This window comes from Hibiscus syriacus, unplaced genomic scaffold (genome assembly GCF_006381635.1).
Source record: "Hibiscus syriacus cultivar Baekdansim isolate YM2019G1 unplaced genomic scaffold, ASM638163v2 tig00111794_pilon, whole genome shotgun sequence".
NCBI lineage: Eukaryota > Viridiplantae > Streptophyta > Magnoliopsida > Malvales > Malvaceae > Hibiscus > Hibiscus syriacus.
Window position 1 is genome coordinate 296,179 of NW_024063180.1, and position 23,059 is coordinate 319,237.

Consider the following 23,059-nt stretch of genomic DNA (forward strand, 5'->3'; position numbering starts at 1 on the left):
GATCTACCACCAGAGTAATATTGACGATTAGATCGATATTGATGTTTTTCTCGATTCTTGTTGGAGTCAGAACCCACCTTTCCTTCTGCAAGATTAGCACCGGAAAGGATCCATCAGTGTTGATACAGACCCATCCCAAAGGTGGCTACCAAAATAGCCAATGGTTGCTCTCTGGTTCGAGCTATTAGGAATTTACATCAGCGAAATTGGGAAATGAAAGCTCTCTGGGTCCCAAGAGGAGCTAATAAGATTGCTGACGCGATTATCAAATTGGCTCCCTCGTACAATATTGTTGTTCACGTTTTGGATACTCGGCCTTTACATGTTAATAACCTTATAACCTTATTATAAGTGATTGTGATTAGGGTTGTAAACGACTCAAGTCGAACTCGAATATTGCTAAGCTTGACTCATCTCGAAAACTCTAAAATGAAGCTCGACTCGAAAACTCGTGAGCCTAAATTTTTTAAGCTCGACTCAAACTCAAAATCATGAATTGAAGCTCGTAAAAGCTCGAAATGGAAAAAAAATCTTAAACTTAACTCAATTGAAGCCTCAAACTAGAACTCAAATATGAATCTTAAATACATGAAAGCCTTATATTACATTTTTTAAAAACATCAACACATAAATGTTAATGTTATTAATAATTTATTTTTAAAAAATAATATCTTAAAATCTTATATTTTTGAGCCGCTCACGAGTTTTTCGAGTCGAGTATCAAGTAGCTTGTTTTGGCTTGTTAAGAACTTAGGCTCAAGTTGAGTCCATTCGAATCGAGTATTTATCGAATTTTGACTGAGTCGATTTTGAGTAGCTCATAATTTGTCTCTTCTCATTTACAACCCTGATTATGATAGCTCCTCTATGATGTAATTGTGATTCTATTTATATTTAAAATAATAATAATGATTTTGGTTTTTTAAAATTCAATTCAATTTAAAATAAATATTTTTCATATGAAAAATCAAAATCGAATTGAATTATAAAATTATATGTTTAAATTGAAATTGAACCAAAATCAAACTATTTAAATTGAATCACATAATAAAGTTCAATTTAAATTCTTAATTTTTTCGATCTTGTTGTTCGGTCCTATACAATTTAATTGAAAGATTTGGAAATTTAAATATCTGGCATCTCTCATTTAAATCAATTTGAAAATTATTCATATGGTAAATAAAACGCTTAATTTATTAAAAATATAATATAATTTCATTTTCTGTGCGTTACTAAACAAAAAGAATATTGTAGGAGTAATTGATTTCTTTAATTTAATTCCATTTTAGATATCCAAATAAAGAAATATAATATTTTTTTCTCTTTTAGTATTGAAATAGTCCAATAGAGTATTAAAAATGACCGATGGCTCGACAAGCATCACATTTCGACCCTCCCCCAACTGTGTGACTCGTGACCACACACCCCTCAAATTATGACCAAAATGTCGTCTTCTTCCCTCGAAAATCTAAAAAAAAAAAAAACACACACACACACAAATTTCAGACATATCAATGAGTTTTGGAATTGAAACAACCGTGGCTTCATCCCTGTAAACACAGCCTTGGAACCTGAATATTTGGATTCTACAGTCTCAAGACTCAGAAAAAAGAGAAAATCCCCAGTAGTACTACTTTTCTTTACCCTTACTCATTCCCGGAGCCCTTGTTACCACCATTTTAGGACCCCCGAAACCTCGCAAGCATCAAACAAATGAAGGCTGCAGGTAAATCTTTCCTTTCATTTGTTTCAGATGATGCTTATGTTGTTCAGTGGGTTGAAAGCAATACTGGGTTTTTGTCCATACCGATTCTTGTTTCCTTTTGTGGTGTTAGTTTATGGATGAAGTTTCTTTCTCCTCGTTGGTAATATTTATGACAGTCTTTTAAGGTTTTTACCAGGTTCTTGATCAGGTTTGTTGTGTTTTCTTTTACTAGGATTTACTTCTTTCTTGGTGGATGCAAGTATGGCAGAGTAGATAAGAATCAGATCATATAATCATGCGGTGTTTCTTTTCATTTCACTTCTATCTTATATATTTACAGTTCTTTATTACAATGGACCAAAACACAAATCTTTGCCTGGTTGTTGGGAGATTCAAACCATTTAATTCTGTCTTTATTTCTAGCTTTGATTCAGTTTCTGCTGGGTGGTTTAAGTTTATATGTATATATGGAGATATATTGCAGTGAGTCTAGGTTCTTCAAATGACCAGTTTTAGCATATTCTCAGGTATTTGCTATGCCATGTTTTGAGTTTCTGAGTTATACTTGGGAACAAAGCTGTTGAATTTCTTGATTGTGAAACGTAATGGAGGAGAGGAAATTGAATTTTGATGCTCCGCTTTTATCTGTGAGGCGGTTTTCGGGGACATATTCTGCTCGAGATCGAAATAAGCAGAAGAAGGTTGAGAATCCTCCTTCGACGGCACGATTTGCTCTCCCCTGGTATTGCTCGGATGCATGTTTAGATCAGGTAACGGAGCCTGTTGCGGTTCCTTTCGTATGGGAGCAGATCCCCGGGAAAGCAAAAGGTGGTGTGCAGCATGAGTTTGAGCCAGATAAGGAAGCTTTGTGTACTCCAAGGCTTCCGCCAGGTCGGATTTCGAAGGTCGTGAAGTGTCATGTGGAGAAAGAGTGTGTAATTCAGGTTGTGATCAGGCCCCAAACTGATACGTATCCTGTGAATGATAAATTGAGTAGATTAGACTGTTTGAATGAGGAAATGAATGAGAAATGCGTCTCGAATCTGATAACGATGATGATGTTTATTCGGATGCCCTCGATACCTTGTCCCCAACTGATTCCTTCTCCATGAATTGTAGTATAAGTGGTCTGAGTGGATCGGATGGACCAGCAGCAAAACCATCAGGAACGTTCTCTACAGATCCACAAACTCAGGATTTCATGCTGCAGCGCTTTTTACCTGCAGCCATGGCAATGACACTTGAGACACCGAAGTATGCTTCAAGGAAACAATCCGTTGCACCAGAACAACCTAGAGAGGCTAAGAAAGTGCTTGTTGGGGATAGGAGATCTCCTGTCAATCAATATGAGTCGGCTATTGTTCCATATTATAACCGGGATGTAGATGAGGAAGAATCAGAAGACGAATACGATGATGACTATCAGGATTCTGGCAATTTATCAAGAAAAGCTTGCGGCTTGTTGCATCGGTTATGCTTCAAGAGTTCTCTGGGCCTCTTAAATCCCGTTCCAGGGCTAAAACTTAGAACCCACTCTTCAATGCCTTCTACTCATGAAACTGTGAAACCACGAAAAGCTACTTACTCAAAGTCTCGAACACAAATTGTTGAGAAGGTTAGTATGGATCTTTTCTGTTTCCTTCAAATCACTGTTCGGCGATCTATCCATAACTGTTAGATACTCTAATACATTGCTTGAACATTTACTAGTATTTTGTATCTTTGCAGAATGCTTCGGATGCTGTTCGTAAGAACAAATCAGATCGAGGAGTTCAATCCTCCGAGCTGCCAGGGAACAAATCAGATAGTGCAGTTCAACCACCGAGGCTCTCGAAGGCAAAATCATATAGGGGAGTTATATTCTCCGGGGCCCTGGTGAACATGTCAGAAAGTGCATTTCAATCACCAAGGCTCTTGAAGGACAAACAAGATAGGGGAGTTCAATCCCCAAGGCTCCTAGTGAGCAAATCAGATAGTGCATTTCATTCACTGAGGCTCTCGAAGGACAAACCGGATACTGAATTTCAACCTCCTAGGCTTCCGGAAATCAGGAAAGAACTGATATGTGTATTGAATCAGTTTAGCAGCTCAAATGACGAGCAGATGGCGAATAGGTCGCCTCCCAAGAGGCTTCCAGGTAGTGGTCGCATTTCTCTGTATCGTAGAGAGAGGCCTCAATCACCCTTCCGCGGAGGAGGGTTCCTTGGCTTGCCTAAAGAAGCTGAGAAATACAAAGCGAATATGATGGTTAAGTACACCCGAAGCAATAACAACTCGCAGGAATTAATGCCGTACCGGAGAACCATTCAAGGCTGGGGTTATCCTAGCCCTGCAGTTGAGAAAACATTGTATGTAGATACTGTAAATTCCTTAGATACCAAAGTGTTGGAAGAACCTGTTGCTGTGAAACCTTCCCTTGAAGACATAAAAGGCCTTGATGTTTTGGATGGAAAAGGCGTTTCAGAATATGAAATCGCGGGGTCGGTGAAATCAAGTCGATCTTCTTTCTCCGACAAACCTGACCCAGGACAGAATGGTGGACTGGATCAGGTATTTAAGTCCTTGGATCGTTTAAAATTTAGAGCTGATGGAAATCTGAGCCATACCGATGATGATGATTCGAAAGCAGCTGATGAAGCTAGTGCCGGTTCTGATTACTCTCCTCTTCTACCTCCTTTGCCAAAAACACCATCCGAGTCTTGGCTTTGGCGTGCCCTGCCTTCGAAAAAATCATCTTCGCAGTCTTACAACAGCACTCGTTTTAAACTGAAAAAACAGGAACCAAAGACACCTGCTACTGGTGCCAAATGGGAAACAATTGTCAAAACTTCTTACTTGCATCATGATCATGTTCGCTATTCCGAGGTAATCTTATCCTTCTTTTTAAACAATGAGACTGTCTTCTCTGATGAGAACTTTTATCTTTGTAAAGTTCTAACATTTGTATCCATTACAGGAACTATTAACTCCCTTTTCTCATCAATCCAGAACTTAAAAAGGAAAAACACGGAGGGCATCTTCGAATTCCTCGTGCTCACTGCCTTTGGTTCGGCAGTTTCAGTTTCGACATGGTCAGAGCTTTTTAAAGATTTTGCTGCAGCCTACCATTTTTCTCCTTCCACTTGCCTTCGATATGCGACTGGATTTCTTAACTCTCGTTATTGTACAAGCTTGTAAGTTGCTCATTTCGTTTTCCCTATGCATCAACCATAACTGCAGGCGGCAACCGCTGTTTACATCGAAGTCCGATTGGAATCTTGTAATGAGTACAAATATATTTTTTTCCAACTTTTGTAATTGGTTGTGGTGCTTCTCTTGCACAGGAATCCAACAGATTGTTGTAAAAATATATTGGATATAAAACGCTTCTTTGATATACAAATAAACTTGGACTGAAATTGTTCAAATATAGTAACATCATGCATGTGTCTCTGTTACTGTGATCTGAGGTTTGGGACGAAACATCCCAAGCTCTCGAGCATACAGCTGCCACCATGGTCACACCAAAATGCGCTACCATCGGCACTCACATGCGAACAGTGACACAGGAATGAACTTGACTACCGATCTTCGAGCTAAAATCACTAGTTTTATTGCATGAATGATATGGGCGAAAATATTAACAAGTTGTGAATCACAATTCACACACCTTCCTATTTCCTATGGGCTCTAGGACAAGTACTTAGAAAGATCTCACTTCCAATTCTTCCTGTGGGTTTGGCTTTACTATGTAAGATCCTTAGTTAAGTACTCGAACTCGTTCGGCCTTGTCTGCAACATGCTAAGAAAGCGAAAGCTGCGTATTTATTTCCTGCGTGTCTTTATAATGGATACTCTTTCCGTCATCGAACAATTTGATTCTCCGGCTTAGACTTAACTGCAAATCAGGCAACCATTCTCTGTCCTTGACCAGTTTATTTCGGTTCAACTGTGTTTAGAATAAAACAAATAGAAATAAACATTAGTTTCTATTAATTATATTTGTAATCAAAGTTCAGCAGGAGATTATCACCTCTGTTCTACAGCTGCTGAATTTGCTCATGGAATCATGCTTGTTTCCAAGGTTGTCTTCATATGGCCTTGTGGAGTAGCATCTTTCGTGTTCAATAAATCTGCCTCCAAATGCTCTAATCGGTCCAAATTTTCCATGGTTTTGGTTCGGATGGCAACACAAGTCATTTGCTTGTGATAATTGCTGAACTTCACTTTGTCCAGCCTCATCAAGCTTCTTACATCTATACATCTGAAGCAAGAACATCAGTAAAACAAAGTAAAATAATGGATTAAAAAACTTGAAAATTACTGCAAGGAGAGGTAAGTATTGAAGATCAAAATGGGTTCTTTTTGTTTCCTTTGAACCTGTAAATGACTTTTTACATGTGCAATGCTAAGTCCCCTCACATTCATCAATTGAAGAACCAACTTTGGAGTCGCTCCTGCAACAACTTATCAAACACAGTTACTAAAAGTAAAGGAAACGGTCGAATGAATCGAAACGACTTCCACCGAAACTAAATCTCGGTCAGTGCGATAGTCAACGAACTTACTCTCTTGACCACCAAGCCTTTCGACGGCTCGCACGAAAGAGAGATGCAGATCATGAGTCCACCGAAGCCTAGGCAATTTCGACTTAACGTATTTCCTCACTCTTCTTCTATCATTCCCCTCGTTGTTATCGTTGCTTGAAGTGCTCCCTTCATTTCTGTTCTCAATCTCATCACCTTCTTCAATACTTAATATTTCATCATTACAACAATCCTCATTCAAGTCGAAGGAGGAACACTTATGTCCGAACAACATGGCACACATATCTTGCCTCCTGCTGATGCAAATCTTGCCTGTCAAATCTGTTTATTTAATGCAACAATAGCGTAAAAATAAAACTTGGGAGTTGGGACCCTTGAATTATATATATATGAAATGAATCAACAAATGAAACCCCCATCACTTGTAGGGTTTTAAATATTTTAGATGAAGCTGTGATATCGTAAATGCATCAATTAGTGTGTGAGGATTGTTTAGATGGTAGGTTTAACTGCACAAACTTATTGCACTGGTTATTTTCTTGAATTCAACACACACGTATGTATAATGTATGATTTATTAGGGGATAAATCATCATCATTGCTAAAAATTCAGTTTCTGCAAAAGTGATACCAAGTAAATAAAAAGAATCCGAACTGCAGATTAAACAAAGTTTTATTTCAGAAAAGATTTTCTTGTGAAGAACTGGGAAGCAGCTCTTTCATTATAAATTCTCCTATAGATAAATTATCTATAACCCTAGTGTTAAAACTTTTAAGGGAAAAAAGATCATTCCTCAGACACAGAAAAGAAGAACAGTTGAGTAGCCTAAAAGTAAAAGGTTTTTTCAGTAAAAGATAGAAAAATAAAAGCTAAAACAAAACTAAGAAATTGATCCCTCAACCCAAAGATGCCACATGTCTTTTCTTTTCTTTTCAATCTTCCTCAAAGATATAAATTACCATCAAGACGAAGATCCTTGAGCCTATATTCCCTTCTTGTGTTGATGATAATCTGAAAACCCTTTCTTCTCGTACTTGATATATATATATATATATAATAAAAGATCTTCATGGATGTTTGTGGTTTTAAACCGAAGCAAACAAAGAGAAGAAATCAACCATGTTTTGACAAAATCCACTTGTTCTCTTTATAGATTCACATTATGGATACAGTTGCAACTGTTGCATACATCATGTGACCTTATTCTTACTCCGAATAAATTCATTTTTTAATCTGATCATTTGTCCTCAAAATTAATAAATATTAATGAACTTTTTAATTAAAATGATGGTTACAAGCTACGTCAGAATAACAGTAAACAAGCATAAATTTACGTAAAAACATAAAAAAAATACGAACAAAAAACGACAAATTCATTATAAGGTCGAAATTACGTGAGAATTAGGGCTACAAGAATTTTCTCAAACTTTTTATGCTTAATCAATAATCATAATCCTTACACTCATCCATTTATATAAGGTTAATAATTACTTGATAAAAAAATCTTATATAATAAAGGGTCGTTTTTAATATAAATTCTTACTTTTAATAAAAAATTAATGTGAAAAATATAATCATATACGAATTAGATGTCCGACAATGCTTGCATCATGAAGCCTCCGCATCCACCAGAAATCTCAATTTTTTCCCTTGTATTTCTCTTTACTAGGTGAGTCCCGTTGTAAACTCTTCTTGATAGAATGTAGAAGTATAATCATACAAATTAATTATTATAAAATGCAAATCAAATATAATCTAAACTAGAACAATTCTTGATAGAATATATATATATAAACAAAGTCTACATAGTGAAAGATCAAACTGATAGGTGATTTATTTAGTTAATATTTTAAGTCTAAATTTTCCCTTGGTTGTAGGTTTTTGTGGTTGATCTGTTTGTTTTGATTCATTTTCTGCATAGGATATTGGATTCTGGAAAATGCACTTAAAGGGCATAATTTTGTAGTTTTTTTTTATTTTCGAAATTAAAGTTGGATTAGTGGGCATAACGCATCTGACGTGGCATGATGTCAGCACCTTCCAAAAGGTCCAATTAACGCTTCTAGAAGTTCGAATTGAAGATTATCCCAAATTTTTAGGATTTTAGTTTAATTAATTCAAAATTTATCTTTAAGATTATTTTTATTATTATTCCATGTTTATTTTTAAGAGTTTTAGTTTAAGTAGTTTAGGATTTATCTTTAGGATTTATCTCTTTATTTTAGGAATTATCTTTTCATTTTGAATGCTATAAATACTCTCTCAGGGTAAGCCTAAAAACACTCTCTACGGCTCAGATTTCATTCTTCTTCTGGCTTCTAGTTTTATAAAGTTCTTCTTTATTTTCAAGGTTTTCATTTTTTTTAAGTTTTTGTTTTTAAATATGTAAAGTATGATTTTAGTCATGCTTAGCTAATTCTCTTTTAAGCCGAAGGTTAAAGCGATGACTCAATTCCAAACATGAGAATTATAAGACACTTAAATCGTTTCAGATATCTCTCTCAGTTTTCTGGGCTTATTTTTAAATCAAACAATTTTCAAAACCAAAAATTCGATGTTGTTCTGGATGTTGTTATGGTTAATGTGGGAGAAATGATCGGCTTATTAAAGCACATTCGACTTCCTGTAAACACACTTAGCAAAATTGTTTGCAAAGAAAAAACTGAGATCAGAACCAGTCATTGTTGAAATAACATAATCCGAGTCGGCAGCTTTTGAACCTCAACATTTTTAAGATCTATAACATTTTGTTGCTTAGATCAATCCACAAATCGATATTAAAGATTGAACTTGGGTATTCGGTACACAAAGCATAGTCACGAGGATATGTCCTTGTAGACAAGTGATCGGCGTGAATCATGAAGTATAAATCTATTTCGATGATGCGTTGAAAGTCTGCTACTTTTTACAATAATTCTTCTTTTCAAACTCCAATTATTATTTTATTCTATTTATCACTTTCTGCTTTGTCTTTATTTTATCTTCAAATAGTTTCAATTAAATCAAAACCCCCTATTATCTATTTCTTATCTCATCTTTTATTTTTATATTTTTATTTTAAATTTTATCATTATCCAATCTATTCAGAAACAAAAAGATAACTAAATCAGAAACTACAAAGTCTATGCAGGATCAACCCTTACTTTCCACTTGTTATATTTTTTATATTTCTTTTTGGATTAAGGAATTATTTTGGCACGAAAATTACGTGTCACAAATCTAAACATGAGTTTTGTAAGAAAAATATATGGACCATTTCTTCTTAGTCTTATTATTATTAAATGGGGCCATTTCTTGAATAATCAATCAATTTCTTCCCACCTAAACAAAGACTTTATTTGCTCCAAGTTTTATATTTTTTATTATTTAATCAGTACATCACTCTTGTCTTGTCCCCATGCTCATATTGTTTTTAAAGTCCACAATCTTTAATTATAGGTGCCAACATATACGTTGCTGTGAGTTTGATGTTATTTGGTTTTTCAAATAGGGAAAAAAGGTCGTCCTTATAAATTTTGGTCAATTTTGGTGGGTCTCCTATTTTCAAACTAGTTGTCCTCCATAGTTTTCATTGCATTTTCTTATTCAATTTTTAAGTTATCATTACTTCATACTCATTTAGTGATATCATTGATAAAATAAAATGTTATTCTCCCAGTTACATAGGTAAGGTGTATGCACATTACTAATAACTAAGAAAGATTATTAACATATTATATTCATTCTAAACTAATAAAAAAAACCTTACTTCAAAGTGAAAATTATTTATAAAATTGATTTAAACTTGCCAAACCAGCAGAAAACTCATTTAAAATTATTAAAAAATTTAAAATTTACACACTAATTAATTACTTACCAAACTAAGTGATTGTTGTATTTATACTTTTTTTTCGTTTAAATATCTCTTGTGGAATAGATTATCAACATCTATATGCTAAAAAAGAAAATTAGTGAAATATTATTAGTAAGCAAAAAGACAAACAAATTTCAATGGGAGAGGACAATAATGGTAAATATAATAATCGGATTTGTTTATTATTTTTTGCTAACATCAAAAGGGTTTACTTTCTAATGATGAGAAAATAGAAATTTGAATTGATTTGTCTTCTCTTATTCCATACATAAATCTACACATATTATGGGGAAAAAAATAACTTAAAAGGTTATGCCTAAATGACATCCATAAACAGCTTGTTATGAGTGACATAATACAAAAAAAAAAATGGTTGTCCCTTGTTCCCATATGTAATGGGGTAATACAAAAAAAATGGTTGTCCCTTGTTCCCATATGTAATGGGGTAAGGGGGAGGTAAGATAGTAGGCTGCCCCCAACACTAGGTTGAGAGCAGCTTCCATAGGAGACCTCTAAATTATGAAATGCCCTCCATGGGACTCGATCCCACGACCTCAAGATTAAGAAACCTTGTGCTCTACTAACTGAGCTGGATAGTCATTTACTTATGAGTGACATAATACGTTCATCATTATTTTCTAAAAATAGATATAACATATATTTTTATATTAAGCTAAGATGATTATAAAGTAGTATATGAATCATATTTTAAAAATAATATTATTAAGAGAATTAATTATGAATTCTGAATATAACTAATAAAATGAACATTATGAAACAATTTGGAAGAAAACTTGTTTTTGCATATGATATCTAATTGTAGTTTCCTAAAGGTAATTTCAAATAGCCAAATCCATTATATACAACTAATCACATGGGGAACATTAATCGAAGAAGAAGGTCCATATCTCCTAAGAAAATGTAATGCTACCATAAAAATATCTAAAACCTACTTTTAACTGAGTAAAAAAACTGTAATTGTTCTAGTTTCATGCAAATTTTTAACAGGTAAGAGAAGCAGGCAAGGTACATGGAGAAACACAATAAGGATAGGATTCTTAAACATGTCAACTTAGTGAGTCATCTTTGTTTTTCCTATTTAAAAAAAAGAAAAAAAAAAGAGATCATTGTACATGCATCTCTGATATAATCAAACCTTCTGCTTATCCCTTCTCTGTCCCCATTTCCTCACCTGAATCTGCAATATGCAAGTCCCGGCAAAAAAATCCAGAGACACTGACGGATTCAACACATCAAGAACACCTTTCAGGGTCTTCAGCATGCCAATGAATACGCATATTTCATTTTGAAGGAAGGTTCAGCCTTCGACTAGGTTTAGGAGCGATGCATGCATGCGTCTCACCAGCTGGTGCTGATGTTGACGTGTCGATGTGGGAGACAATGTTGGTTTTAACCATGTTCGCATGGGGTCGGGCACGTGGGGTAAGTGTGAGTTGTTCATGAGACGAGGGTGAGATTTTCCACGTGTCTTTGCGTATTTGAGTAAATATAAGCCAAACCCACCTCATGAACTACAAATGTTCATCGTCTCTTCACCTTAATGTCCACGATGTTTAATTTTGAGAACTTGGTTCCATCTTCATTGTTAATGGAATTCAAATTAGTTATAATCATCTTCCTGTCTCCTCCAATATTAGAAATGATAACATATGTTATAGAGATTTTCAACTTTTTATTATATGAACTTATTTTCTAAATTTAATTTAAGACTACGAAAATATCTAAACCGATCCTAGGTTAACGTTGAGGATGACTTATAGTCATTGGGAAGCATTAAAAACATGCAATAAAGGCCACCTACACATGTAGTTTGCGAAACTTTGTGAAAGTATCGAAACGCTTACTTAAAAATATGACATTTGAAAAAAAAAATCGGATCGTTAAAACAGTTTTTGAGTGCAAAATTTCAAAACTTTTGTAAAGTTTCAAAACTCTTAATAAAAGTTTTCAATCTCTTACAAAGTTTCCAAACTATGAACAATATTCGTGTATGAAATGTGTCATGAACATTGCCAAATAGTAATTGAATAATGTTTTTCATATTTTAAAAAGCTTTAAACATATTTTAAAGGATATTTTGGACTTTGAATTATTTTTGAAATATATGATTAAGTCCAAAATCAATTTTAAAAATATTTGTTATATCAAAATATAAGTTCAATAATATCCCCTTTTGATATAACAATAGTTCTTTGATTTTTTTTACAAAAGCTACCCTTTAGAAAATATATATTTTGATAAAAAAGAATTTAATAAAAATATTTAAGCTCTCCCTTTTTCTTTGAGAAATTTAATTTTCACTTACTTCTCCCCTTTTCATTATATCAAAAATAATTCTGCAATGATAATTCAACAATGGAGAATAAGTAAAAAATAAAAGGTTCAAGCATATAAATTATTTAAAAACAAAGCTCCCCCTTAAATAAAAGCATTCCATGAAAAGTTTGGCACAAAAAAAACACTTATGCACTTAAGAAGAATATTGAATTTCAATAAGATCATAAAACATGTTAGTAACACATGAAATTCAATAAATTCAAGACTTGTTATACTTTATACAATAATTAAAAATGACATATTGAATCTTATATGCATAAAGCACTACATAATGTCATGCATTTAATATGTATAACAGTTGTTATTGAAAGCATATGCATGAACATTTAACAATTTGCATTTGCATATTAAAGATGTAAAAACATATATATGCAAATATACAAAAAGTAAAAGAATGAATTTCATCAAAATATCAAGATTCAAACATTTAAAATCAACCGATGAGTATTCAAGCTAATTACTATATAATCATGCAATAGAAAAATATATTTCATAAATCATATTTTGTATGATTTAGATTTGCATTCATGCAAATCTATTAAAATCGTCTTCTATGACTCCCCTTACTTAGACATCACAATAAAACTTTAAAGATAAAACTCATGGAATATTAATTATGTAAACAAAAATTGATATCAATTGATATTTGAAAAAAATATAATATCAATTTTAGATATGGAGGATGTCAAAGAAGGCATATGCAAGTTAAGAAAAATATTTAAAATTTTCTTACATATGCATCATTTAAATGATAACAATTGAAAGAGATTTTAAAATTATTATCATATTTGATATCATAAATTTAAAGTGAATCCAATTTTAAAAAAAATATTCAATAAATCATGGATATCACATGTTGAAAGAAAAATAATTTTCAACAAAAGCTCGGTCAAGATAATTTAAAGAAATCATGAAAGTATTACTTGACCCAAAAAAAATATTATGATGAACTAAATAATTATAAAAGCTTTTAATTTTGAAACATGTCCATCATAACACATTTTCAACATACATGAGATAACAAACAACATGTAATCATTCATGCTCAATACTCATGCATGCATAAAAATCAATAGGCAACCAACATACAAAATTAATAAACTTTAAGTTTAGAGGTTACCCATCATTCCTTTGTGTGATTAGAGCATCCAAAATCTTTACCTTTATCACCATGACTCCAACACATCTACAATAGACATTTACTTTGTTTTTTGTACCCAAATTGCTTTGGGTCATTGAATATTAATTTCAATGCCTCTAATTCCCTTAGGAACCCATACTTATCTAATTTTGAAATGTTTTCTATTTTTAATAGGACAAGTATGTATAATATTATCATGATAACGGCAATGTGAGCATTTTTCTATTATTAGGCTAGATGAATTATTTGAAATGATTTCTTTTTCTTTTGCTAAGCTTTCAAACTTAACTTTTAAATCAAAATTTTCTTTTTCAAAATTTTCAATTTTACTTTTCAAAGATCCAAATCATTTTTAAAAATTTTATTTTTTCAAAATGCAATTTTGCTTTCAAACTAAAATCATTTTCAACTTTAAATTTTAAAATCAATTTCTTGTATTTGAAGTTCATAGTCTCAAATTCCAAAAATAATTCATTGTATGCATCTTGTAACTCATTAAAAGAATATAAATTTAATTCATTTGAGTTTGAATATACCTCTTGCTCTTCAAGAGCCATAAAGTGCACCACCTTTGGATTGGGAGATTTTATCCCAAAGCTCTTTAGCATTATAACATAAAGAAACTTCTTCATATATATTGAGACCAAATGCAAAAAATAAAATGTGAATTTAAAATTGAATTGATGAAAAGTCCCCAAAATACCATTAATAAAACTTGATATTTACCAATTGCCATTATAATATCTTCCATTAAAATATTCATAGGTCAAAGATGAATCAACTTTACCGCTTTATAGTTTTTAACATAAATCTCGTACCGAAAAATCCGATTCTCACTAAAATCTCTGTTTTAATCCAAACCATTCATTTACAAGCTAAAATATATAACTTTTCAAAATTACATTTCTAGTCCTTAAACTTTTCAAACTTTATACTTTAGCTACTAAACTTTCAAAAATTTCATTTTAGTCACTAGTCAATCTTTGGGGTATTACATGGTTAACACTTGTGACTTCATCGTACCAAATCTATTAAAGATTTGAAATTTTTATTTCATCATTTTATTGAATAAGATTAAATAAAGTTAAGAATTAATCAAACGGTCTTAATGACTAAAAAGGTATTATTTTTCTTTCGAAGTATTAGATTCAAATAGTTATGTCTACAGGGTGTGTACATTGTCAATAGTTAAAAAATATTATGAATAAATATTATCATTGTAATCACCAAAACTATAGAAAAAAAACCAAATAAAGTTTAAATTTTAAATTCTAGTATTATATATAAAAAATAAATTAAACTAATAATGTTTTTATCATATTTAATATAAACTAATTAACTAATAAATTATATACTTACAATCATATATATATATATATATATATTCACAAACGTTAGATATTTGAAAAGGACATATTTGCATCTTTACAAATATAAAAACGTTGAGATTACTCACCATTTTAAAAAGTAGGTAAGGTGCATATGAAGATACATATTTAATTACTCAACAATGTCTAATCTATCTATTAATTTAAATTAAATATTATAAAGATTTATTAGAGGATGAATTCATCGAAATTTATTTTATTCATGACATTAAAGTTTTATTTTAAAAATTTAACTTACCATCGTTTAAATATCATTGTTGACGCTGAACAGGTTGAATTGTTTCTATGGTGTTGTGAAAAAAATTATTGGTTGAAATAGGATTTCATCGAAATTATTTTTTAGTCTAGTGTGAATGCTACAGTACTCGTCGAAAGTCGTCGGGAACACAATGTGACCCCCCAATTTATTCAAAGTCTACATTTGCAACTCCCTCTACATTTCAATTTCAGTGTGTCTCTCCCCCAATTCATTCAAAGTCGCATGATGGTCCTCGCGTCACACGTCAAAGTCGCAATGTGTTCCCGACGACTCTTCGGTTACTGTAGCATTCACACCATCTCGAGAAATAATTTCGACGATACCCTAATTCAACCAATATTTTTTTCAAAAACCCTACAGTAGCAAATCAACCCGCTGAGCATAAAACTTATAGGCAGTGACGAAGTTAGAAAATTGTTGTTGGACCAGTATAACGGTGTAAGATTTTGAACCACAACTAAAGAATTTCACTTTAAAAGACTTAAATTGAACAATTTATAATTGGAAGGGATTGAAACTATAATTGTACCATTAACCAATGGACCAAAATAAATTGTAAATTTCAATTAGATTTGTTCGATTAATTGGATTTAACCGATCATTTTCTCACCACTACACTTGGCTATTATGTCTAAAAAATCCATTAAACATATTGTGATTTCAAGATATATAATTTTATTTTGAAGCCGTGGAAAAGAGGACTATAAATGGGGATGGGTTTAATGGGCTTGGTCTTGATTTGGAAGACTTAAAATATTTGTTTGGGCTTGAGTCTTAAACCCACTTTCAGATCCAGCGCGTCGTCCCAACTTCACCTTCCAAGTACCGGCCTTTCCCCCTTCCTCAGACCACACCATAGTTGTCTCCGCCCCTAAAGTTTTCGAAAAACCAAGCCCTAATTTTTCGAACCCAAATCCCCAATTCAATCGAATTTTCAGTTCACTTCAAGATTTCCCCAAATCAGGAACGCTAGACTCCATGGCGTCGAGGAAAAAAGAATCCGAAGGGATTGCCTTGCTATCCATGTATAACGACGAAGACGACGAAGAGATGGGGGACATTGAAGAAGGTGACAACCAACGAAGCCGACAAGCTGGAGAACAAGAACAAGAAGAGGGGGAAGAAGAAGAGCAGCAACCGTTTGAGGAAGAAAACGAGCACAGAGAATCTAACAACATGGAAGAAGATTCGAGAACTAACGATAACACGCCGCCGTTTCTTCACCAAAGTTCATCTCTTTCGCAAAAACAGCAGAACCCTTCCGTTTCTTCGCCACGACAACATCGACCTGTGGTTTCTTCGAATAGAAGTAGAGGAGGAAGGCTTGCTATTGTTGATTATGGCCACGATGAAGCTGTCATGTCACCGGAGCCGGAGGTAACCCCACTCCGCCTCGCCAAAGTTATTTCAAAAAAAATAAAATAGAAAAGGTTCCTTTTATTGTTTAATGATATGTGATTAGGTTTTTTGTTTTCTTGTCCAAGTGCAGGAAGGGGAATTAAGAAGCAATGATGACCTTATGATTGGCATAGAGCAACCAAATGCCAATGGTACTTTATTATTATTATTATTATTTTCTTTTGATCAATTTAAGTTGCTTACTAATTTGTCATTTGTTTTGCAGGTGATTTTCAAAGAATAACGCCTTTGACTCCACAATCATCAGATTTAGAACCATTAGTGCCTGAGGCCTTGACCAATGCTGTTACCGAATCAGAAGGTGTAGAAGTTGAAGAAACTGTTTCTGTAGACAATGTTTATCCTTTGGATAAGTTTCTTCCACCTCCACCAAAAGCCAAGTGCTCAGAGGAGTTACAAGTAAGTTTCTTCTGTATGCTATTAGTATAGAGTCATTAATTATAAATTTATAATTGTTTGGATCTAACAGAAACAACCTGAAGTTATCCGAATGTAGACCACCCGCATGTCATACTGCTGATATGTTGTGCTAGAACTTGTGTTTTTATGAGAGAGAGACGAATTAAGGTAGGTGTATTTAAGGTGACCTGCTGATCCGTGGTGCTTACTAAGTTGTAGATGTCGATTCTGATATCTACAGGGCTGATTTATATTTGTGTAATTTTAGCTTAGCTGATTTTGAGTTTCATATGGGATTTTAGTTAATTGCAATATCGGGTCATTCGTACCCTCTGCTGCTGAAAGAAAGATGGGTAGCTCATGGTACCAAATTCTTATAAATGTTGTGGTTGTTTGCTCCTTTTTATATCAATGGACATATCCATTGTTGATAATTAAAAATAATACTCGCTTTATCTCTTTTTCCTTTTGTTTTATGTTTTCATGACCTTCATTTCTTTCTGCTTGCTGCTACAGAGGAAAATAGATAAATTTCTCAACTTGAAGCTAGTTGGGAAAAGCTTCAATGCAGAAGTTCGTAATAGGAAGGATTATAGGAACCCGGACTTTTTGCTGCATGCTGTGAGGTATCAAGACATTGATCAGATAGGGTCTTGCTTCAGTAAAGATGTATTTGATCCACATGGATATGACAAAAGCGAGTATTATGATGAAATAGGTTGTAACATTAGCTTCTATGATTCTCCCCTTTATATATTGAAAGCACTTACGATATTTGTTGACCCTGGATACATCAATGCATTACCTGTTGACGGTTGCTTTCTCAAGTTTATGCTTTAATACATTACCCTTGTTTGTTTAAATGCAGAGGCTGATATGAAACGTGAAAGAGAGAGTAAGGAACAAGAAAGCAAGAAGAATCAAAATGTTGATTTTGTATCTGGTGGAAGTCAACCTGGATCAGTTCTTACTGCCCCAAAAGTTAACTTACCTACTGCAGGTGTTTTGTTTTTCGGAATAAATCTTCTTATACGAGTGTTTATCATGAGATTGTGCAATGGTGTTCTTATATTGAATGATATCGATTTTTTTAGTTGTGGGTGCTGGTGGATTGCCTTCAGCTCCAACTGCAGTGGACAACATTGTTCGTGATGGTAGACAAAACAAGAAATCAAAATGGGATAAGGTTCTCACTTGTCAGTGCATCTCTGTTCCAAATAAGTCATCTATGATATCATGGACCTAACTTTCTCATTGTTTTATTTAACTTCCAGGTGGATAGTAATAGAAGAAATCCTCTACCTGCTGGGGGGCAGCATTCTCTATCTGCTGCTGGAGCACATACTGTTATTTTATCAGCTGCTAATGCTGGAAGTGGGTACACAGCTTTTGCGTAAGTCCTATAACTTGATGGAAAATTGTTCACGTCTTCCCTCCTTTTTCATGGCTGCATGATTGACTTATTTCAATAAACAACTTACAGCCGGTGCTTTCTGCTTAGTTTTCAGCACTGATTTCATCTTGTTGTAAAATGGCAGACAACAGAAACGGCGAGAAACAGAAGAGAAGAAATCCAGTGAAAAGAGGTTGGATAGAAGATCTTGAGGTCATTTCTTTTAGTTTTGGTACAAATGTTCCCAAAAACTGTTTTGAGGCTGAGAACCAGTAATGCTTATGGTAAATTTATACACTTAAATTGTACCTTGTAGATCACTTATTACCTAAATTTAGCCACATAATGATGTACTGATACAAGAATACTTGAAAGCCTTCTTAGTTTTGTGCCAAATACATGGCCCACCCAATGTTTTTCTTTTGTTAACATACGTATGTCCCCACTTATCTATTTAATGGTTTAAACAGACTAATCCTATCGAGCTGTGTCGAATCACAAAGGTGGTAAAACTCTCCCGTCAAGTATTTAACACTGTTGTATATTTTCCAATAGCTCGAATTCGGGACTTTGCTTAAGCTAGAACAATTCCATACTAGTTTATTTAAGTCTACAGTATCTAGTACTATGCATGAAATTGGCTGCCAATAAAGGGCTCAAAAGATCTATGGGGTGCTTGTCTTGTGCCTATGGCATCAAATTAGAGACGTTGGAGAATCGTACAGTGTTCCCTGCATACATCTCTGTCTTGAATTCAGATCCTTCTATGTTTGAAACACCCAAGGACAACAATCCAATTGAAAAAAGTATTTTTTTTTCCTTTAAAAGAATTACTATTATTACTCAATTATACACTAGTGTGAGAAAAGAACCTCGAAGGTACAACAAAGTAGTGCAACCTAATACTGTCACTACCTCAATTTAAAAAAAAAGGAAATACTCTCACCACCGGATGAAGAATACATTTCTCCGATTAATGGACCACCACCAATTATTTGTGATGATAGTTGATACTGACCAACCGTAATGCCATTGCCACCACCGATTAATGGAGTCAATATTTGAGATCGACCAATCATAGTAAAATAAAGACGTAACAAAGCAGAAAGACATTCTTCATTTATTGATACACAAAACCAAATACAATTTCAGTTTTATATATGCACTGATTTTGGTTGGGTGAATAATAAATACAGTGAAAGTATTGTATCGAAGAAGAGTTACAAAAATTTAATAATGAGACCAACGGTCACATTTGGGCTTTGGGTGTTTTTGGCATGTTGCTTAAGGGGTAATTTCGGAATACAAGAAAAAGTTAACGGAAACTTTTTCTATATATAAATCAAAAGCTGTGAGAAAAAGGGGTTAAAACAAAACTCAAACTCTCTGCAGTAAGTAAAGTAGAGAGGGTGGAAAAGCCATTGGTGGCCAGCAAAGTTCCTATTTCCCAAGTCTTTCTTTGTTGACATTCAATCTGAAGTTTTGATCTTGAGTGGATTTACTGCTGTTTGAACTCTGGTTTGAGCTTAAAGATTGATTCTTTGATTCAGTTTGTGAATGCCCATTTGAACATTTAATCTAAAGTTCTGGTTTTGAGTGGATTTTCAGCTGTTTTTAGTCTGGTTTGAGCTTGAAAAATGGTTTTCTGATAATTTTGTGAGCGCCCAACTAGAGTTTCAGAGGCAAAAAAAAAAAAGGCCAAAAAATACAAAATTTTAAGTTATGGCAGAACCAAAACCTGAAGAAATAAGCCACCCACCAATGGACCAACTTCAAGGCCTGGAGTTCTGCATTGACTCAAATCCTTATTGGGGTGAGCATTTTTCTTTTTCTAAATTTTTCAGCAGTTGTTTTCGTTTGTTCTGTTTTTGTAACCCTCTCTTGCTTTTGGAAGCAGGAGAAGCTATAGCTTTGGGGTTTCAGCATTATATTTTGGCCTTAGGAACTGCTGTGATGATCCCTTCTTTTCTTGTCCCTTTGATGGGAGGAACTGATGTAAGTCACTTTGCACATGTAATGAATTACAATATTCTTCTTTATTCTTATATTATTTGTTACTGATTTTTTATCATTTCCGCAATATACTGGTTTAGGGTGATAAAGTAAGAGTGGTTCAGACATTGCTATTTGTTGAAGGGATTAATACACTTTTACAAACACTGTTTGGAACTCGACTACCTACCGTTGTAGGCGGTTCTTACACCTTCATGATTCCCATCATATCTATAATTCATGATACTTCTTTGTTGAGTATCGAGGATAACCATATGGTTAGTACAATCTTCTATGACCATTTCCCCCAAATCTTTTACTTTGTTGCTTTTCTCATAAAGTTCAATCTTTTATGTGTATGCAGAGATTTCTATATACTATGAGAGCTGTCCAAGGTGCACTAATTGTAGCATCAAGCATACAAATTATCTTGGGATACAGTCAAATGTGGGCTATTTGCACCAGGTGCAACTTTGATCTTAAATGTACTTTCTGTATCAAAATTATGGAGAGACATAATTTGAGAAACTATTATCTGAATGGTGTTTTCGTGTTTTCCTTTTTATAGGTTCTTTAGCCCCCTTGGAATGGTTCCAGTTATCGCACTAGTTGGCTTTGGCTTGTTTGACAGAGGCTTTCCTGTGGTACAATATAGAAACCCTGAGGCTTTTTTGAACCCTTGAATGAGATTTTTTTCCCTATAATATCACTTGTGTTGTTTTAACTTGTTATCGACTCACTATCAGGTTGGTCGCTGTATCGAAATCGGCCTCCCGATGCTTATTCTATTTATAGCCTTCTCCCAGGTACTACTATTCCTTCTAGCAATGTAATGGACTAATATTGTTTGCATTAAATGTTGCTACATCAAGTTCTTGCATACTGTATCGAATATTAAGATGAAGTGTAATATGTTGTGTTTATCTTCTGTCAAAAACAGTACTTGAAGAATTTTCTGATAAAACAAGTGCCGATACTGGAGCGGTTTGCTCTCGTTATATCAATCACGGTAATTTGGGCATATGCACATCTCTTGACTGCAAGTGGTGCATATAAACATCGTCCGGAGTTAACCCAATTAAATTGCAGAACCGACAAGGCCAACCTCATTTCTTCTGCTCCATGGTCTGTCGATATTTATGTTTGCTATCGTCGAATCCATGGAATACTTCTTAATATTGCCTTTCTGACTGAAATTTATTCATTCAGGATAAAGATTCCTTATCCTCTTCAATGGGGTGCTCCTACTTTTGATGCTGGTCATTCTTTTGGAATGATGGCTGCTGTTTTAGTCTCGTTGATCGAGGTACTTACTAAAATTCATAAATCAAATAGACGTATTTTATTTAGTGATTCAAAGCTAATGAATGTTTCCTTTGGCAGTCAACGGGAGCTTACAAGGCTGCCGCACGTCTAGCCAGTGCCACGCCTCCTCCGGCTCATATTCTTAGCCGAGGTATCGGTTGGCAAGGCATTGGGATCCTTCTGGACGGGTTATTTGGAACACTGACCGGTTCAACCGTCTCTGTGTAAGTATCATTGCTTTCTTGCTCGGAAAATTAACGATCTATGCCACTATATATACTAATTCTTGGTAAAACAACAGAGAAAACGTGGGGCTTCTCGGAAGCACTCGTGTTGGAAGCCGCAGGGTCATTCAAATCTCAGCTGGCTTTATGATATGCTTTTCGATGTTAGGTGAGTGTTGAAGTCTTTTAGTATCAATGTCTCATTGTTTCCTCTACTGACTTTTAAAGTCGATTTCTTTCTTTCTGCAGGAAAATTCGGAGCTTTGTTTGCATCGATACCTTTCACCATTTTTGCTGCTGTGTATTGTGTTTTGTTCGGTTACGTTGGTGGGTATTGATTGATACCTTTAACAATAACGTTCTCTTATAACCCCATAGGAATATTATTTGCTATGTTGCTTTGCTTCTGACTATGGGCTCTACTAATTAATTGCTTTCAGCTTCCGTGGGGCTGTCTTTCTTGCAATTTACGAACATGAACTCCACGAGAAACCTCTTTATCGTCGGCGTGGCATTGTTCTTAGGTTTATCAGTTCCCGAATACTTTCGAGAATACACTGCCAAGGCTCTACATGGTCCTGCTAGTACCCGAGCTGAATGGGTGAGTTTTAAATGTGTCCCCATAGCACTTTTATCATTCAACTATTCTGCTAATCAACATATCATTGACTTGTATTGTACTATGTTTGGCATACGCAGTTCAATGATTTCCTTAATACCATCTTCTTTTCATCTCCGACTGTTGCATTGATTGTCGCCGTACTCTTAGATAACACACTTGACTATAAAGACAGTGCCAGAGATAGAGGAATGCCATGGTGGGTTAATTTCCGATCATTCAAAGGCGATGCTCGGAGTGAAGAGTTTTATACACTCCCTTTCAATCTAAATCGTTTCTTCCCCCCATCATAGATCATCATCGACAACAACGAGATGTGTCAGCCATATGTATATTTGATTTGGGTTTAATCCGATATTGATTCGGTTATTAAATTAAATGAAATTTTTTTTATGTAATGTTGGGTTGATGCTAGCTCCAACAGTGTTTGCAAAAGTGACTTTGCAAAGAACTCTGTCAATCGTATGTAGCAATGCA

The 23,059-nt window shown here is 34.1% G+C and overlaps 4 protein-coding genes across 5 annotated transcripts; 3 read left to right on the forward strand and 1 right to left on the reverse strand.

Annotated features, from left to right (window-relative positions):
* The first annotated feature begins 2,412 nt into the window (after window positions 1–2,412).
* On the forward strand, window positions 2,413–5,103 carry LOC120170862. 2 transcript variants are annotated; one of them, XM_039178709.1, is made up of 4 exons: window positions 2,413–3,320; window positions 3,434–3,541; window positions 3,626–4,570; window positions 4,662–5,103. In XM_039178709.1, exons 1-4 carry the CDS (start codon window positions 2,736–2,738, stop codon window positions 4,698–4,700), a joined length of 1,677 nt encoding a protein of 558 aa, XP_039034640.1. In that variant the 5' UTR covers window positions 2,413–2,735; the 3' UTR covers window positions 4,701–5,103. The 2 variants fall into 2 exon arrangements, with proteins under 2 accessions (XP_039034640.1, XP_039034639.1); XM_039178708.1 differs by having other exon boundaries at window positions 3,434–3,467; window positions 3,510–4,570.
* A 63-nt stretch (window positions 5,104–5,166) lies between these two features.
* Window positions 5,167–7,303, reverse strand: LOC120170815 (two-component response regulator ARR14-like). The gene is made up of 5 exons (XM_039178679.1): window positions 7,192–7,303; window positions 6,253–6,552; window positions 6,065–6,141; window positions 5,718–5,948; window positions 5,167–5,633 (listed from the first exon to the last, which is right to left on the reverse strand). The coding sequence occupies exons 1-5, from the start codon at window positions 7,301–7,303 to the stop codon at window positions 5,487–5,489; spliced, it is 867 nt and encodes a 288-aa protein (XP_039034610.1). The 3' UTR covers window positions 5,167–5,486.
* Window positions 7,304–16,092: 8,789 nt separating this feature from the next.
* Window positions 16,093–18,854, forward strand: LOC120170863. Its single transcript, XM_039178710.1, has 8 exons — window positions 16,093–16,608; window positions 16,721–16,781; window positions 16,856–17,049; window positions 17,566–17,767; window positions 17,918–18,049; window positions 18,144–18,235; window positions 18,324–18,442; window positions 18,588–18,854. The coding sequence occupies exons 1-8, from the start codon at window positions 16,210–16,212 to the stop codon at window positions 18,652–18,654; spliced, it is 1,266 nt and encodes a 421-aa protein (XP_039034641.1). The 5' UTR covers window positions 16,093–16,209; the 3' UTR covers window positions 18,655–18,854.
* A 1,067-nt stretch (window positions 18,855–19,921) lies between these two features.
* Window positions 19,922–22,982, forward strand: LOC120170848 (nucleobase-ascorbate transporter 2-like). Its single transcript, XM_039178698.1, has 13 exons — window positions 19,922–20,255; window positions 20,340–20,437; window positions 20,536–20,712; window positions 20,799–20,899; window positions 21,003–21,078; window positions 21,181–21,240; window positions 21,375–21,559; window positions 21,644–21,740; window positions 21,818–21,963; window positions 22,041–22,132; window positions 22,213–22,290; window positions 22,404–22,564; window positions 22,663–22,982. Exons 1-13 carry the CDS (start codon window positions 20,165–20,167, stop codon window positions 22,873–22,875), a joined length of 1,575 nt encoding a protein of 524 aa, XP_039034629.1. The 5' UTR covers window positions 19,922–20,164; the 3' UTR covers window positions 22,876–22,982.
* Window positions 22,983–23,059: the final 77 nt, after the last annotated feature.